At 25.4% G+C, this 20,253-nt stretch overlaps 1 protein-coding gene across 1 annotated transcript; it reads left to right on the plus strand.

The window, feature by feature from the left end:
- Positions 1-2,425: 2,425 nt before the first annotated feature.
- LOC107442642 (cation-dependent mannose-6-phosphate receptor) lies at positions 2,426-16,820 on the plus strand. Its single transcript, XM_043041763.3, has 6 exons — positions 2,426-2,712; positions 5,417-5,580; positions 7,212-7,321; positions 8,761-8,894; positions 11,957-12,083; positions 14,429-16,820. The coding sequence occupies exons 1-6, from the start codon at positions 2,534-2,536 to the stop codon at positions 14,543-14,545; spliced, it is 831 nt and encodes a 276-aa protein (XP_042897697.2). The 5' UTR covers positions 2,426-2,533; the 3' UTR covers positions 14,546-16,820.
- The last annotated feature ends 3,433 nt before the right edge of the window (positions 16,821-20,253 follow it).

Below are 20,253 nucleotides of genomic sequence, written 5' to 3' on the forward strand. Positions count from 1 at the left end.
ATTTTTTTTTTATTTTACCAGTTATTTGAAATTCTAATTAAGCATTAATAGTATTAGCAATAGAAAGAAAATAGTTCTCAAGCCACTTTTCTTGAATTCTACTGTGAAGCACTTATGCTGTTTAAAATTTACTTTGAAGCACTAAACAGTGTTGCTAATATATAGAGAAATACCATGGTGCCACATGGGAGAAATATTTATAAATAGATAACATACTTACCTGAAATGAGTTTGTGTTAAAAAGAGAGAAAGATATTATTATAATTTTGCTACAAGTGGGAGCTTTAGTATTCCATCACAACTATACAATTATAGTATTTAAGTAAAAAAAAATGTTTTAACACAACAATATCATTTTGTTGTAAAATATACATGTAAAACTTAAATTATTTAAAAAAATTAAGAAACAAAAATGTTGCAACAAAACAAGAAATGAACTAATGATAAAGTTTAAAGCGTTTTTATTTATTTACATTAAAAAATAAGAAATTCACTAATATTGTAATCTGTAGATATTGTTGTAATAAAAAAATTTCTATGTTGGACAGAAATATTTAAATTTGTAGTAATATAATTACACATAGTGACAGCAACCTTTGCCATCAAGTTTAAAATCGTTTCAGATAAACTTAACTATTGTTTGCAATTAGTGTGAAATAATGGTGTATACAAAGATGTTTCACATAAAGTTAAATCTCTCTGTCATAACTATTAAGTTGTATTTGTCAAAAATGTTTTAAATCGAACTTTTAAAATAAGTTCAAATATTAACCCGAAAGTTTAAGATGACACAAGCTAGTCAATAATTCACTTATTTCAGTCATTTTTTAAAAAAATTTGCCAAAAGTTAGATTTAGTAGTATAATTCAAAAAAAAAAAAAGTATACAAAACAACAGTTATAAATAAGTGTTTCAGAAATTTTCAAGTTAGTGTTATAAAAAATAAATATTTATATTACATATAGATCAATAATCATGTAATAAATACCTTGAATTAAAAAATAATTATCATTAAGAAATAGAAATCTTGAAACAAAAAGTAATGAACTAATAAGAAATGTAAATAGAAGTTGATTTTTTTAAAATTTTAATCAGAATCAAAGCTTAAATTAAAAATTTACCAATAACATATAAAATCTTCATATTGTTCAAAATTATCATGTCATAATATAACACTAGAATGTTTATTATATTGTGATTTTCAGAATTTATTTTAGTTAACAATTATGAAAGAAATATAAATGTTAAAAACCTTTGGCATTAAAAGTCTAGTTCTAATAACACAGGCCAATGAACGACCTTTGTCGTTGGGCTCTATTTAAGATCCTTTTACAAAAACTAAACTTTTATATAATATCCTCTGTTATTAATCTAAGATATTGATTTGCACATGTGCTGAAGGAGGTACAGATCAGGATAGATTTCCATATCATTACTACTATGTTGTGGTTATCAGAAATGATTTAATATTAGAAAAAGAAATACATACAATACAAATTATAAGCATAATACATTGAAGGCCTAGTTTAACAACTTAGGTCAGTCCCTTTAATGAAACTCATATGATGTATAATATAGTAAAAACTAAAAGCATAATTTGTTATTAAGCTAGGATAATATTCATCGTTCCAGGTCTGATATGGAATATAGAAAGGATATAAGAAAAATTTATAACACAAAAGAAAAGTATTTAACAATCAAATATTGATTGGATTTGTTTATTTTAAAAACTATATACATTGGACAAAAATGTTTATGAATGCATATGAAGCAATAAATCTTTTACTGATTTTAAAGTTCTATCGCTATTACAAATTTAACAATGCTTTGGATAGTTGTTTGATTTACAAAACGATATGTTTATTGAAAATCACAAGTCAAAATTCTTTCTATCAAGTAAATCTTTCTATCAAATCTATCTAAAATTTCTATCAAATCTATCAAGTAAATCTAATCACCACACGTATCAAAATTCAGATGAATTCTTAGTCTTGAAAACAAAAACATGCTAATATCAGAAATAAAACGTTTATGAATGATATCCATTGCTATAAACAGCATCAAGGCGATTCATCTACAGAATACATTTCCAATAATAATTATTATATTTCACCTTAATACAAGTAAATTTATTTCAAATGATAAAACAAGTTTTTATAACAAATTTATATTAAAATCCATTCAAAAATACAGCAAAATTATGACGATCTCAACAGCAGTATAATAAAGTTTGTAAACAAATAAGGGTAATGACGTCATGCGAACTGACCAAACCGACCAGAAACCTGGTGCACTTCGTGCGTAACTGGTGACACTGGTTTGAATATTGGAACGATCGGTGCAGTGCACTGGTGTAACTGGTTTTAATATTGGAACGGTCGGTGCGGCAAACCAGTGTAACCGGTTACACCGGTGCGAATATTGGAACGTGCCCATGTTTTGTTTACAGATAAATTTAAAATTCACTTTAGGATTGATAGTGAATGGCAGTGTTTAATTGTATAAGTTAAATAATTATTTAGTGAATGTCGCTATGATGTGTGAAATGTATTCTTCCGATTTAAGATTCTTTTTCTGTATAGTTAGTTGTGTACTTCTATTTGCTCTGCCTCAATGTTTAGCCGATTGTGGACTTATGAAACCTTTAAAGCCAAACGAAACTGCAAAAGAATTTGAACTTTTGAAAAAAATTAAGCCATTGATTGGAAAATCGTAAGACATATAGTATTATCCTTTTATTTTCGTGAAAAATGCATCGCAGAATATTTTTAAGCTGAAATCGTTATTTTATATGATTTATTAATATTTCATTTTGTATTCCATTAATTAATTTTTCAACTGCTATGGATCACAATTTACCCTAGATATTAAAATTTCTGTTGTTTATTAGTTGAACGAGGAAAAGTGATAATTCTTGAGCAATTAGAATTATCTGTATTTATGTAAACTTAGTTTTTAAATAATCAGGTTGTAATAGAATATTTCTGACATAATGATCATAATTTGTGTTCGGACATTAAAAAAAAAAATTCCATTAAAGTGGATGAAACATGAAAATTAGGAATATTGATTTTATATTTAATTTCCTATTCTATATGCATTTTACTTATAACATAAATATTAGATTTTTTTTTAAGTTAGCTAGTTGAATGATTATAAATGAAAGTTGTTAATAAACATGTAGGAAATTTATGTTATCTACTATTTTATGTTTCATCAAGTTGTATCTGAATGTTCTTTACAAATTAAATAACTTACTTTATGTAGAGACTTAAAAAAAGAAGTATATGGATGAAATTGGAAGTAAATTTTATCATGAATTATTATCTTGTCTAAATTATAGTGAATTATTATCTTGCTGTAAATTATTATTGTGAATTGTATACTTTTCACCTCATGAAACATTGTTTAAAAAAATATTGTCTTAAATTTGCAGTTTAAGGAATACTCTTCTTTATTGTTTTTAAAATTCATTGTTTTAACTTTTTATTACTTTCTATCCATCTTTTTTTTTATGCATTACTATCCCATATTTGCCTTTGTGTTAATACCTTGCGAAGTAAGTACAGTGGAACCCAGGTTTTATGCTGTTCTATTCTTATGTTATTCCTCTTCCTATGTCATTTTCTGTTTTTCCGTTCAAGCAGCCTATACTCATAGTGTTACATTTCCAGATTTTATGTTTCCGTTCTTAAAAAACCTGCATTCTACATTTTCTTGTGGATCAAAATTATTTTTTCTCTACAAGATTCGCAGAAACTTTTTCAGAGTTTTTATTTTCTTCTTTTTGTTAAAAGATCTTTCTATTCTGTCTCAGTGCCCTTTTGTCTGTGAGAAAGGAATTCTACTTTGAGTAAAAATTGGAAGAGTGATGGGGAGGATTAAGCATGGGAAGGGTAGTAGAAAGAAGTATGCGTGCTTAAATTGCAAAATTTGGTAGTGGAATTTTTCCAGCAAACTTAAACCTTTGCATCATGGAATGATCAAATCATTTAAAATACATTGCCTTGAACCACTGGTTAAGTAATCATTTTTTTCTTGATTCCAATGATCTGCAAGGTGCTTTTAGAGTAAAAAGAAATGTTCCTGAAGCTCTGAATTTGATTTCTGCAATGTTGGACAAAGTGAACTAAAATGCATTACAAATGGGTTTAATAAATCTTCTCAGGGTTAATTTTGTTTCTGATAGGAAATTTAGCTATATTCCGTAAAAAATTACATTGGTGAAGATCTTAAAAAGTCAATGATGTGTGTATTGTATTGACTGCAACACACATCCTCTTACTTATCAATTCCTTCAATATCTGATTTAGTGCCAGTTCCTGTTGATAGTGATAAAACTGATGAAGATAAGTGAAAAATATTGAACGATACATCCACAACTGATCAAGAGTTTGAAAGGATTTAAAACTCTGAAACATTTGTGGATGTAAAAGCCTTTTAAGGCTTAATTCCACAATTACATTGGAATTCGGTTTAAAAAGCAAATTCACAAACAATAGTAAGTATTGAGGGGGCTATTGTTATAATTTTATCTAAAAACAAAAAAAAAAAAAAAAAAAAAAAAACATGTAAAGATTACACATTTCTCTAGTAGTTCATCTCGTAACTGTCACTTTTTGAAATATATAGTACTTAATTTTTTTTTTTTACCCTAATTTTACGCTACCCTGCTTTGCATGTTTTTTAACAATGGTCTGACCAAAAACATAAAACTGGGATTCTGTTGTATATTATGCTTTTTAGTTTGAAATAATGTTAACCTGATGGGCTTTAAAAGATTTAGATTTGCCTGGTACTTAATATCATTTACCAAGAGTAGAAATTAAGAAAATATATTTATTTGTCTTAAGGACCAGTACCTAACTGAAAGATTTAGCTTGTTAGTTTATTTTCACTAGTACGTGCACTACTCCTAGTTTCTTTAATGCTTGCTAATTTTGGAAACAAAAATTTTTTTTTAAATATAATGTTTAAATTTTTTTAAACTGATAAAAAAATTTTTTAAATTAAGTTTTATCTAAATCAAAAATCTCTTTAAGTTTTTGTGAATTGGTATTAGAAGGGAAATTTTTTTCTCTTTCTTTCTAATATCTTTTTTCATTATTCTTTTTCTATTAAAAGTAAATTAGATAAAAAGAAGTTGCTAACAAAACTCAATGTTTTTTTTTTTTTTTTTAAATGGATGAAAAAATTTTGACCAAAGACTTTGTGACAGGATCACAGACTAAAAGGGAAGAGAAAAAAAAAAAAAAAAAAATTCAACATGCGCCTGATTATTATTTTATGGTTTTATGATTATTATTTTATGGTTTTTCAAGTCAGACTTCAGTAGTTTCGAACCAGCATAAACTTCAAGCCTTGCCTTTATTTTTTCTTAAATTAGTTATGTTAATGTTTTGTAAATCTTAAATAGGTTTGAAGTGAATGATCCTGTAGATCCTACCAAGTATACTTACAAAGTTAGTATCTGCGGAAAGATAGATGGTGTTAAGAAACCAAATGTTGGAGCACTACAAATTGAGGCAAATTCGACACACATTTTGGGACTTTATAATCAAACTGATATTATGGGAGGAAGTGAGTATGATTGATAAAGGAGACTTTTCTTTTTGCAATTAAATGTTCGAATTTAATTAATTCTTTGATTTCATTTCCTTAAGGTCATTATTCTCCTTTTTTTTAAATGAAAAACAAAATATTTGGATATCAATAATTTTTAAGAATTTTTTAAGGAATTTTAAATTTTTACACAATTTATCTTATAGCACAATTTCATTAGCTTGAAGTGATATCAGAAGCTAAAAAAAATTGACTAATTAAAGATTTAATGAATTATGTTTTTTATTCGAGCATATGAAATAAGTAAAAATGCTTTAATGTTTTTAATAAAGTACCATTTTTCAAAATTTTTGGAAATTTTTTGAGCACACTTCAAGTAAATAAATCAAGAAAAAAGGACTAATTTTAATAAGTAAAAAATATGAAATTTATAAAGTTAAAATTTTTTCTTGTAAAGAGGCTTTCACATTTTTGTTTCATGTTGTAAAAGAATATTTTTATCTTAGGAATTCTCCAAAAACCTTCCATAGATTCCTAGTAGTTGTAGTTACTGTAGAAATAAAGGAACTGAATCCTTTTGTACTGCTATTACCAGAGTTAGTTTCTATCATTGGAGTGTGATTTTTATGTTGTTAAGATTATGTATTTTGATATTTTTTTTATTATTAGAAATGAAAAAATAAACTTAAAATTTAGATTTGATGTTTGTAATTTTAATTTGAATAATTAAAAGAAATTTGAATTATCACACTGAATGAGCAAAAAAAAAGAAGAAATATTAAAGCATGTTTCTTGTTCTTGAAGTATTAAAATTAGCATTTATTTTTTTAGAAAAGTGATAAATTTTTGAGGTATAAGTTTCATGTAATAACTGACATGCCATAAATTTTCATTATTGGATGGGGAAATTGTGTATTAGTGAGAAACATTCTTCCAATTTTGTCCCTTTGCTGTGAAACCTAGGGTTAAATCAGCTTTGTTTCTAATTTTTATGTTTTAATTTTATGTAGTAACCTTAAGAACCACTAGGGCTCAGTGAGTCCAGCCAGCCCAGTTTCTTATCAACGCGTACAAGCTTATCTGGGAAGTAAAGGAAATTGGTACATGGTGCTGACTACTTTGCCATTATTATTTTATTGGTTACAACAATTGGTTATAAAATTGGTAATCTCCATGTTCCTCTCCCTTACTAATGAACTGCTGCAAGAATGCTTTACTTTTTATAGTCTCTTCAGAGAATTTTTTTCTTTCTTTTTTTGTGTTGAATAGGAATGCAAAAAAGATAAAGAAATGCACCACAATATTTATTTAAAATATCGTTTTAAACACATTCTCTCCTAGAAAAAAAAACTTTTTTTTTGGAAGCAAATTCTAACACAAAAATATTGTGGACCATAATCTCATGTCCTCCCCTCCCCCAAAACAAAGAAAAGTACTGTGGGTAAAATTAATAAAAGTTGTATCTTCTGTATTTTGTTTTCATGGGTTTTGTACTAAAGCCTGTTTGTGGTTAAACCAAAACGCATGATATGATATTAAGATATAAACAGTTTTTTTTATTTTTTATTTACAGTGTTCATTGTGAGTTTGCAGTGTTTGTTATAGATAATTATGATCTCTTTTTTAAAAACAGTTTATGCTATTTTCAGCTGATTGGATGCAATTAACTTACTATGGTGGTGAAAATTATAGACATAACTGCAACAAAACCGGAAGAATCGCAAAAATAATGATTATATGTGATCCAGATACTGAAGTGGTAAAAAGTTTTTTCATTCAAAATTAAATCAATGTTTATATGTTAATAATTAGAATATTTGTTCTTGAAAAAAATATTTCAAAATTACAAAAATTCATTTTTGAATGTTTTTAGTTCAGTTAATTTTGTACATTTTAGTGAATAAATTATTACTTAGCATAGAAAAAAGAATGATATTTAGTTCCTACTGGTTCTTTTACAATGCTGGAAAAGTGTTTTTCATAGATTTTCAATTTTTAACCTGTTCCCATTTTGACGTAATTTAAGTATTCATAAATTTTTTGAAAATATTAACAATATCAAGTATTTATTTAAAATAACAGTTTTGATTGTTTTTTAAAAATATTTTTGAAGTATTTTAAGAATATCAAGTAATTATTTAAAATTATTGTTTTGCTGTTAAACTTAATAATTTTATTGAAATCAGTCGATATGCATGATTTAGTGTTTGTAGATTATATTTTATATATATTTTTTTCTGTTATAGTTCTTAACACATTATTAGTAATTAGAAGAATTATTATTAGGAGAAATGCCGTAGTTATGTAGTAAAAATCTAAATAAACTGCATATTAATTGTAGTCAAAGTAAAAATTTTGTTTCAACTAATATTTTTATTATTTAAAAAAAATATGTAAATTCAGTAACTTTTAAAAACAATCTTGTTTGGAAATTTTATGTGTGGTATTTTATTACTATGTTAATATATTATTTATTACTAAACTTCATTCAAATTTTTTTATGTGTTCTTTTTTTGAAGATTTTCTGAATTTCAAGTTTTTAAAATAGTTAAGTTCGATGTGGGAGAGATTTGAAAGTTCATGATAAAAGATTACCTAGCCAGCTTTATTTTTATCGAATAAAATTCTAACTTAAAATTTTTAAACAAGTTCATTTTTCAATATTGAGAGTTTTTTTTTTTTTTTTAAAGAGTTATTTGAAGCCTCCTTACTAGAAAAATACGGATCAAATAAGTGCTGTATCAATGTGTGAGACCACTAAGAGGATAGTATAATAATTTTGTGATAGCACATTTCAATAATACAGAAACATATTGTAAAATTATGCTACTTTGAAAAAATGTTAGCTTTAACACAAAATGAGGTATTTTATTGAAAGTTATAATATTTTTGAAATTAAATCTATATATATATATATATATATATATATATATATATATATATATATATATATATATATATATATATATATATATATATATATATGTATAAAATTATCAGATGAATTTTTCATTTAAATAATTTTTTTTTTAATATTTTGACACAGTTTTAGTTTGTTTTGGTTTTATTTTTTATTTTATTTGCTAAGTGATCCAAGATAAATAGTAACATAAGTAGGAATGGTAGTTTGTTGGAAAGAATTAATTTGATATTTTACTTGACTGATTGATTATTTTAAGTGCTTTAATTATTTTATAGGGAAAATTTGAAGTGTTGGAAGAAAGAACTCATATATCTGATGACTGTTTTTATCTTTTTGAATTTGGCAGCAGATTTGCTTGCACAATTAAACCGAAACCAGGTCTTAGTTCTGGAAGTGTATTTTGTATATTGTAAGTTTTCTTCAATTTATATTCTGAAACTAAATAATCCTTTCCTTGGTTTATCCTTTGGTTTAATGTTAAAACTTTAATATATGTTACCATATTCTTTAGGTTAATTGATACCATATATCAATTTAAATGTTGGAAATTAAGAAAATATATTTTTTAAAAAGCTTTATATGTCAAATTAAGCTGTGTAGAACTGTAGGTCAAGTTAATATTTAGCTTTGCTAAACAATAATGCTTTTTCTCTACTTTTTAGCCATTCAAGTTCAAAACTCAAGGAAAAAGTTCCTGTTTTAAGTTTTTGTTTTAGATTTTTTTTCAGATTTACTTTGGTTTAATGTTAAAACTTTAATATCTGTTACCATATTCTTTAGGTTAATTGATGTTGACATTTATTGGTTTAATATCAAAGCTCTTATCTATGTTATCATGTTCTTTAGGTTAATTGATATTGACATTTATGCTTAAATAGATATGTATTTTAATATATTGAAATGCATTTAGTTTTAAAAAAAGAAACAGCAGATAATGCTATTAATAGTAAAAAAATATTATTAATAAGTAACACTTTCTTGTTTCAGTTAGTTCTACAATTCATTTTTTATAGTGGGTAATCCTAAAACCTAATGCATTAAAAATAGTTTTCTGAATATTAAATACTTTGTATATTAAACACTTTTACAAAAATACTTTGCCAATAAAGAATGAAATACTTTACAAAAAAGTATTTAAAATTTTGAATATTAAATACTTTCTTGAAAAACTTGTTTCTTCATGCTGGTGAATCTTTTACTCTTTATATCCTAAATTGATTAGATGTTAATACTTTTTTAAATGGGATAAAAATGTAAATCTCATAGGAAATATTGATGACCAAAAAATATTAAGTGTGAAATTAGTTTCTTAAGTTTCCCTTGTTATTTTAAATTTCAGTCTTGTTTTCAAAATATGAGAGTTTGAGTTTCGAACAAAACTAAATCTCAACTTTAAAGTGTGTCACATCATTTTTAAAAATGATACTAATAGGAAGCAGCATTGACAAAAGTTTTTTTTTTTATAAAATAATATGAATTATATTTTTTTATTTGAATTGAATTTTATTTAATTAAATTAGTTTTTTTTAAATGTACCTATCAAAGCTCTAGTAAAATATATTAATAATTCTTAGTCTTATTTTTAAACAGTATTATAATTTAAGTACTTAATAATTTTAACTAAAAGGATTGAAATTATTTTATGATTATTACAAACCATTCACTGAAGAAACAAAGTTGTAGTTCTCATCTAAGTTCAATATTTTCATGAACTTGTTAAGACAGAAAATAAATATGTCAGTTAGATATGAAATAAAGAACAAATTAATTTATATTTAAAAAAATAATAATAATATTAATAGTCAACTATTCTAAATTTGCAGAACAAGTTTTTTTATTCATTATTTATACACACATGCTACATATTTATTAAGTTTCCAAAGCATTTTTATTCAAATAAACATAAAACTAAATTGGGATAGTTGAAATATGTTTATTTAATCATTTTTTTTTTTCATGCAGCTAATGGAAAGTTATTACATAAAAGTTTCACATTACTTTAATCCATTCCACATTAAGTCTTTTATTATTATTTTTTAGTCTATTTTGAGCATCAAATAATTTACATACAACATTCCCTCATTATTTTTTTAGATAAAGCCTCTAATATCCTTGCGATTAAACTTTAAAAAAATCACAACCTTAAGAATTTACAAATTAATATATTTTTTTAAAATTAACCAATGATTTTTTATGAAAAAAATTGATTTTTTATGAAAAAAATTGATTTTTTAAATTGAGGATTCAAGTGATTTAATTTATGCCAACCCTGATGGAGAATATTGATTTCTAAAAAATAGTATAGTTTTCGCTAATATAGTTTTTCTGCTAATTTGGGATATTAATTTCGAAAGTGTCCATTGTAACTTTGAAATTTAGTGAAATTTTCACTTGAAATTGAGATTTTACGACAAAATTGCTGCTGAACTTCAAAGTGTATGGAACTATTTTATCAATCAATTGTTGTGAAAATATGTATGTACAAAAAAAAAAGAAGAAGTTTTTTGGGTAAAATTGTATTAAAGATATAAAATCTGAAGTGTCCTTTTTGGCCATAAGAATTCAATCATATATTTCACTAAAAACATTAGATTTTATCTTCTCTGTTTAAAGTTAAAGGTCAAGTTCTAAGTGTGCGACACCATTTCAAAGAATGAGTAAAAATTAATGTTAAAAAATGTACCTATTACATTTTGAAGTTTATTAAGCAAATATCCCTAAGATGAAATTTTTTTTTTACTTTGAGTCAAAACTATATTTAAAATCTAATCTAGCACATTTTTTTGTTCTTTTGCCTTCTTTCGAAGACTCATGCTTATGTGTTGCACTTTTCATGTTATTCATATTATATGAAATAAATAATGATGGAACTTACAGTAATTCTTTATTATGCTGTAATTTTTTCTGAATTTTTAAAATATTCATTATTTTAAAATCCCAAAGCTTAAATTGAAATAAAAAAAAAGATTTTATATTTTATTAAATTTTAATTAATGTTCACTTTAAAAATTTATTTTTGATCACTAAGAGGCAGCTTTGAACCCTGGTCTCCTGATCAGGGTCCAAAGCTGCCTCTTTTTATTAGTAATGTTTAATACAAAATGAACGCAGGTATTCGCAGATTCTCTATTTTAGACCCTTCCTCCATCTAATGGTTCATTTTCACTTTCAAAATAGAATTATTAGGCTGTTAAAAATTCTGAATATGATTTCATATGGTTTAAGATATCAAATACTTCAGTTATTAATTTTTTCTTTTCCTGTTATTATCTTAATAAATAGTTGTACCTTAACCATTGCATGTTTTTCACCGTTTGGTAATTTTAATAAAAATAATGGATCGTGTTTGATTTTTATTTTAGACTTGATTATTCTGCTTGAAATTTGTATAATTTAAAAATTACTAATAAATTTTTTGTATTATAAATATTTGTAATTAGGTTGAATTTATATAACTTGTTTCATTTTCAGATTTTTTACTGCAATTCTGAGTTATCTAGTCCTTGGTGTGTTGTATAAGAGAATTGTTTTAGGTGCTCAAGGATTAGACCAAATACCAAATTATGCATTTTGGAGAGACTTTGGAAATTTACAAGCTGTGAGTAAATTTTTAGTTGATTTTAGTACCCTCTGTGCATACCTGTAGGTTTACATAGCTTTTAATTGTAGCAAATCTACAATCTGTTGTTTCTATTTTAATTCTTCAAGTATGGAGTCCATGGTTAAAATTATAATGAAATTTCCCTTTTTCGTACTAATTTTTCATTAGGAAGAAGTGCACAGCAAGGTCTATAAGAAAGTGGGACTAATACTCAGAGGATGCATTGGTTGTTTATGTGTATTTTAAAATTTTCTAGGAAATTTTCATTTTTATTTTGGAAATTTTATTCCAAAATAAAATATTTATTTCCATTTCATTTTGGAAGTTTTTAATGTTTATAGTGAATAAATGTTTTTAAACATTGATTAATTTTTTAACGTTTACGTAAAGGCAGGCCTTAATAGTTTTCTGTCTGTATGCTTCGAGGTCTTGCATCTTTGTATGAAAGTGTATTTAAAAAATTTAGCAGCTCTTGTCAAATATTTTTATTGCAAAAATCTCTGCGATACAAATGTGTTTAGTTCAATTATTAATTAATAAAAATTGGGCTATTAAGTAGAAGTCTATATATTTTTTATTTGTTTTGTGCAAAATGAAAGTAATAAAATAGGTTTTAAAATTCCTTATTTCAAATACAAATATAAATAATTTTTATTAAAGATACAAGAAAAAAAACTTTGCAGTTAAAATATCCATCTTTTAAAAGCTTGTTTCAATTAAAATAATCATCTTATATGAAGCTATTTTAAAAATAGCTGTCTCAGAAGTGGGTCTAACTTATTTTTCTTTAATCGTACTTTTAGGAATAATTTGTTTTTTATTTGTTTGATAATGTTAAGTTAAAAATGATTTTAAATTTTCTATGTGAAAAATGTTTATTTATTTATTTTTCTTCTTTGTTTTGTTATTGCACTTATTTTACTGGATTCCGGTACCCATTTTTATAAGCCGGCATGTTAAGAAATAGAAAGTTGCTTAACTTTTTATTTATTTATTGAATTTTACTAAAATATTAGACACCAGGTACAATTTCTTTAGATGCTGTGGGGACTAGAATCTGTAGATCACTGGTTTTTATACATAGAATACTTTCAGCATTAATATTTTAATAAACCCTTAAGCTACATTTGTTTAATCACATTAACATATTCTGGTTAAATGAAAATTATATATATATAAAAAAACTTGTAGTGTAGTATGGTTTAAATCTTTTTAGTACCTTGAATTAGTACTTCTTTATAGATACAGGGTATCTGCACACCTGGAAAGTCATGAGAAATCATGGAAAGTCATGAATTTTGGTACTGAGCAAAATTTGTCATGCAATGTCCTGATTTTAACTATTTTTTAAAAAAAATAATGGAAAGTCATGGATTTAGGTTGCCAAAAAATCTAATTTTTAAAATGTTTTCATCTTGTTCTTTAAAAATTATGATGTTCTTTCAAAAAATGAAAGAAATATCTTTATAGCTTCTGTGATTTCAGAATTTTTGTTATTATTTATTTATTTTTTATTTTATCAACTTAAAATTCTATCTGAAGCAAGCCAATAATTGGCTAATTTTTTATATTCTGATATGAGAACAGAAAAATCAGGAGTATTTCTTTTCAATGAACAAGAAAAGTATCTTTAGAATATTATTCTACAGAAAAAAAGGGAAGAAAATTATTTGCTTTTGTATTTTTTTCAGCCATTTTATTGCTTCAACTCTTTCATTACTCTTTTTTAATTTTAAAATCTATAAATATGAAATTGCAGAGAGAGAATTGCAGAAACAGTTTCGGTTATACCTATCAACTCAATTAATGTTATTATAATGCTTTTTTAAATTTATTGTTGTGTATTTGTCGGAGAAAATAGTAACTTTGTTAAGTCATGAAAATTTCTTGGAATTAGTCGTGAAATGTCATGAATTTGAAAATCTGAAATGTAGCAGATATCCTGTAAATATTTAAATTTTAACGTTAACATACTTTTTTTTTTTTTAAAGTTTATTGAAATTGGTTAGAAGAACAGTTGCAAACTTTTTATGCCAGTTATGTAAATTTCACACATCGACTATTGATCATGTGCTGCATTTTGTCGCAAAGTTTCAGATTGTGTGTCCTTAAACCCTTTTTTTTATGTCAGTATACTTTACAAGTAAGACTTTCATATTGTAACATCACAATTTGTGTAGAATACTTTTCTGAATATCAAATGAAAAAATTGATTATATATTTGAGAATTAAGTGTTACTCTAGCTTAGATATAATTAACTTCTTATGACTTTATTTTTAAAATCAGTTTTAAATTATAAATCAGTGTAAGAATAATTTGTAATGATGACAATATTTTCTAGGATGGCTGTGATTTTATCTGTCGGTTTGGTAGTCGCCAAGAGTCCCAGGCCTACAGAGGTATTGATGACCATTTGAAAGATGAAGAAGAGAGAGATGACCAGTTATTAAATATGTGATATTTTTCTAATATGATGTGTTCATTGTGAATATTGCTTAAAAGCTTGCAGTATAAATAATCTCATAAACTGTTTACATTTCCAAAGGGAATAAGATTTTGTGAATGCAAGTCACTTCGAAATCAGGCATACCTCTGGGCATTCTAAAACCTTATCTAGTCATTTTGAAATTGATAAACAAATTTTGTAGTATTACGAAGAAATTATCATTCTTTGCATATCTGTCTTTAAAGAAAATTTTTTATTAGCATTTAGGTTGTGAAATAAGAATAAAGTTTATGAATATTTAGTTAAGATTTGCTTGGTTTTTCAGTGACTATTAATAAAGTTTTATCTTGCCTTTTTTAAGTATTTAAAACTATGCAAATGTTCTGTAAATTTGTATGGGATATCCTTGTTAAGCTTAAATTTAATAATTATGTGTTTGTTTAAAAGTTTTAATATTAATAATATTTCTTTTTTAAGTATTTAAAACTATGCAAATGTTCTGTAAATTTGTATGGGATATCCTTGTTAAGCTTAAATTTAATAATTATGTGTTTGTTTAAATGTTTTAATATTAATAATATTCCTTTTTGTTTTTGCTACTACTTTATTTAGTCAGCTCTCAAGTGGAAATTATACCATATAACTTTATTCAACTATTTATAAAGGTCATACTTGAATAGCAGTCTAACTCTACTCTTTGAAATATGCCTTACTTCAAAGTTTGTACATGTAAATCTTATCTCAAAACAAGTACACATCCAGCTTATTTTCACTTTTAAAAATGAGACAAGATAGTAAAAACAATACATTTGTTAAACTTTGAACACGAACTTTCATAAAGTACACAGTAATTTAACAGAAATTACTGTATTTAAATTAGAAAAATTAAATCTGTTTTAATATATGATCATATTAAAAGGAAAAAGCTTTAATAATTTTTTTTGTTTATGTATTTTTTTATACAAGGCTTAAATTATTTCTTTCAATAACTTTGTATATTTAAACTGAATGCAATAAAATAAAATGCTATATTTTTCATTAAAATTAATTATTTTAAGAATGTTCTTACCATTAACTATACATTTTTCTTAAACAAATAAAGTTTCAAATTTACTATATTTTCCTTAGTTGAAATTGATGAAACATCTTTGATAATGTGAAGTCTGAATATTATAAAAAAAGTTTTTTGAACAATTTTCAACATATTTGAAAACTAATATAAGATGTAAATTTTCTATTATTGAACTCACATTTTAACCAGTCTTAATCACTTTGGTTAATCTGAGACTTTAAATATGTTCAGTCTCTTGTTGGTAGGAACAACCCGCCCTTAAAAAGAGGGAAATCTTAAGCAAGTTTTGTCATTTGTTTAGTACTTACATATTTTTACATTTTTCAAAAATTGTTGTGGCATTAATTTATTTAAAATGCTATGGCAAATGTGATAAACACAACTATGCAAAACCAAAACATGGATGCATATTGGTAAAAATGTTTATAAAAACCAATGTTTGCACAGTTCATATATTTTTTATAGTTAGTAAAGTATTTTTTTAAGTTTTCGTGTAATTATATTCTGTTTTACATATTAAATTATGTTAAATAAAGCATTGCATTTTCTTATTGAATTTTGTGTTCTGTTATTTAAGGTTTATAAACTAGAATATTATTTTTTTTAACAAATTAAATTGCTTATTTAGCAGAAATTTTTAAAACTGTGTATTATTTATGCTTTTTGAAGCAGTTTGTAAAGGACTTACATTCCATTTAGTATTATAAACATTTATTTGCATTTTTTGGTTTGAGTCATTGCACATTTTTATAAATTTTCATATTTGTAGTTTCGAAGTTTATTTTTTACTTATACTATTCTTTTCCTAGTTTTTGAAACTTCATGTATCTTTAACCCCACCTCGATAGAGTGACAATGCTTAACAATATGTACCTGACTGCTGTAGTACTTTTAAAGTGCTTAATAATAATATGTAATATAGTAGTGCACTTAACTTTTAAACTAAAGTTTTATCTTGGTGTTCTAAACATATTTTTTTAATTAATCTCTTTTTATTAAAAATAAAAAATTTGTGCATTTAAAATGAGGAAAAGCTTTAATTATTTTTCAGTTTGCATTATTTTTTTTTTAATAGTTGCAATTAATAATACTATGCATTTGATGTATATAAATAATTCTGTTTCTATACTTTAAAAAAATGTTAATTTTTTTCATTGTAGAAATAAAAAGCATTTGAATTTATATATATATATAAAAAAATACCTTATGTTTGGATATTTCAGTTCATTTTGTCTGTTTTCTTGCTTATATATTACACTAGCTGAATACCCGTTCTTCGTACAGGGTGAAAAAAAAGGCATCAATTAACTGAGAAACACTACAAAATCGTATACAAACTTTTCAGATAAATATCAACACAAAGAATGAAGTTAAAATGATTTCAATGTTTATTTATTATTATTATTTGTTTACTTTCTCGGTTGCTTTACATTATTAGATTGAGCAAAGCAAATTTTCTGTTGTTCATCCCATGAAAATGAAGGCAAACTATATTCAGCATCATCTGGCATAATGCACTTGCTCAAGGCAACTCATGTTATTTAAAATTTGCCACAATCAAGCTACTGTCTCCTGTACATATTGATCTATGTAATAAATCTCATAAAAATGCACAGTATTGTTGCAGCTGTAAACGGCACTAATTTTACTCTAAAGTACGTTGTACCTATATAAGAGTATATTCGTTATCTATCAAAACTTCACCTATTGATGTACTGGTACCAATTACCATAATGCCTATTATTACCATATTGCTAATAGTTCCCAATACCAATATTAAGCATCATTGGTGTCAATAATACAGAGTTAACGATACCATGGTACCTAGCTTTTTATGGTACCCCGTAATGAATAAGTACATAAGTAAGTTCTCCATAATTATTTTTTTAAGCCTGTAGCATATTTTTATGTCATTAAGTATTTATTATCAAAATGAATTAAGCGTTAACATCAATAATAGTTTGCTGATTTTTACGTTCTCTTAAATGAAATTAGTAACATTTCTCCATTATTTTTGCTTTTTGGTACATAGCTTATAATTGTACTTTAATTAGTAATTTGCTAAAAATTAATTATCCTTGGGCTCAATAATAACTTGTGTTTCGGTGTTTTTTATACTTATTGGTGTTTTTTAAGCTATTTCTCAGTGAAATAGTTCCATTTTTCCTATAATTTTGTTTTTCATTACAAAACTTTTGTTTTTATTTCAATTACGGTCAGTTTTAAATTGTTTAGTTTTGTAAAATCTCGATTTAAAAGTATAACTATAAACAAAATAAACACATGGTTTCAGATAAACTTTTTAAATTTTTTATTTTATTTCCAATGGCAGGGAATACAAACAATAACACAGAGGAACAATAAAAATAGAAAATAACAAAAGACCAAAGTCATCCCAAAAAGCTCTCTCGCACGCCAATATATTTTTTTGGCGTTGAGATAAACTTAAGAATAATAATTTAGTGTTGTAGTTTGCTTATGCTACTATGGTCACGTTGATCATTCAGATAAGCTGGCGTAACATAAGAATAACAGGAAGGACAGTAAATAGCTTTTACGATTAGAGCTATAAGTTATTGTTAAAATATTTGAAAAAACTGAATCGTTCATAGCTTATTTTAAAACACTGACTGTCTCGGAATTTACAATAATTTAAAAATAAAATAAAAAATCGGGCTTTGTAATTTGATTATAATTTTACTTATTTAGATTAATTTTTGAAGTTATACTTCTTATGCGACTTCCAACTAGGTTGCGTTAAACGTTTAATGCTACATTTTCATTGTTCGGGAAATCACGTGGTAGGATCCAGTTTTCCCTCATTCATTTCCATATTGTTTTGGTTTTCACTAGCATAAAAATAATAAAAATCAAAAGTATTGTTTTTCTATAAATATTTTTTGTTTGTTTTGATACACATATAATTTTATAGGGTAGTATTTTTTATTTTCAAATTTAGAGGATAACAATTGTAAAAAATGAGTGAAAACAATGCTACGGATTTAAGGTTATGTCAAGGTACGTCTCTTGTGAATATCAATTGATTGTTAGGTTTTCTCTTCTGAAATTACATTATGACGCATTCACATACATTATTAATACAAATACTTTTTCCATGGCGAGACGATGAGGCAGCCACAAGCACTTCCACTGGTTCAAGAGGTCCACGAGGGAAAAATGCACAATATTACAGTGATTACAGAGCACGGAAGCGAGCGGAGCAGGAAAAAGAGTCATTGAATAGAACTAGTGATCCTTCTACGACTGCTGATTCTTCTACAATTAACGTCGCAGTTTGCGAAGTTTAACTTCTTCCGCGCGGAGGGACTCCACGCACTATTTTTTTTTAATCTTGTATTTTTAGAGCTTACGATATATCCGCAAAAATTATATTTTTATTATTTTTATTTATAGATATTTGATACCCTTCTTGTTGGCTTCAGCATATTAGATTAAACGAAACACATTTTTAGTTAGTAGCTCATTCCACCAAAATAATGACCAACTGCATTCAGTCTCATCTGGAATAATGCTGTTCTTCAAGAGAAATCGTGACATTTAAAATTTATCACAGTCAAGCTGCATTCTCCAGTACTTGTCTATCTTTATGATAAATCTATATTTAAAAAGTTTTTTGACCTTCTCGATGGATTTACGTTTTTAGTTTAATTAAAACACACTTTTGGCAAAATAAAGGCAAATATTCTGTATTATCTGGCATAAAGCTGTTTCTCAATGCAACTCCTGATATTGAAAATTTACCACAGTCAAGCTGCTTTCTCCTGTACTTATAAATTCGAAAGGGTAGAAATCTATTATATAAATGCACAGTGTTAGTTTCCATAATATTATGGCGATTGTATCCCGTGACAAATAAATACATTTTCTCCATCAATTTTGCTTTTTAGTACATAGCTTATTATTAGTTTTTTAAAATTTAAATTAGAATCTATTACCAAAAATAATTAAGGATCAATGACATTAACTTATCGATTTTTAATGCTCTCTTAAACGAATTACAGTACAGAACCCGTTATCCGGAAATCAGAAAACCGGAACGAAATTCGATAAATTTTCTCGCCATTTTTAAAAGAAATTTTTTTTTTTTCCTCATAAGATTTTACGATTTTTTTTCTTTTTTTAAAGATGTTTACCTTACCATCATTTTGGAAATAATCATTAGTGTATTACTTCATCGTTTTTTCTTATTTTTAAGATTATTTCAAAAATTTTTTTTTTTTTAGTTGGGTTCAACAATAAAAAAAACGACTTTTTGTAGCGATTCAGAAAACCGGAAAAATCAGTTATCCGGAATAGCGATGGTCCCGACCGTTCTGGATAATTGGTTCCAAACTGTAGTATCATTTTTCGATTAAGTTTTCCTTTTTAGTATATGACTTATTTTTTACTTCAAATTGTAACTATTACCAAAATTATCACTGCCATCAGTAATAAGATCGGCGTTTTATTAATTTTTCTTCCACGAGTTTGTACTATCTTCCCCTTGATTTTGCTTTTCAGTTCAAAGCTTTTTTTTTTTTAATTTGAATTACATATATATATATCTATAATTAATTAATTTCAGATAACCTTTAAAATATTAATCAGATGACGTAGTCTGCTTATGCCCGATCACATTAATATTTCA

The sequence above is a fragment of the Parasteatoda tepidariorum genome, chromosome 2 (genome assembly GCF_982258835.1).
Source record: "Parasteatoda tepidariorum strain Cologne lab strain chromosome 2, Ptep-v5.0, whole genome shotgun sequence".
Taxonomy (NCBI): domain Eukaryota; kingdom Metazoa; phylum Arthropoda; class Arachnida; order Araneae; family Theridiidae; genus Parasteatoda; species Parasteatoda tepidariorum.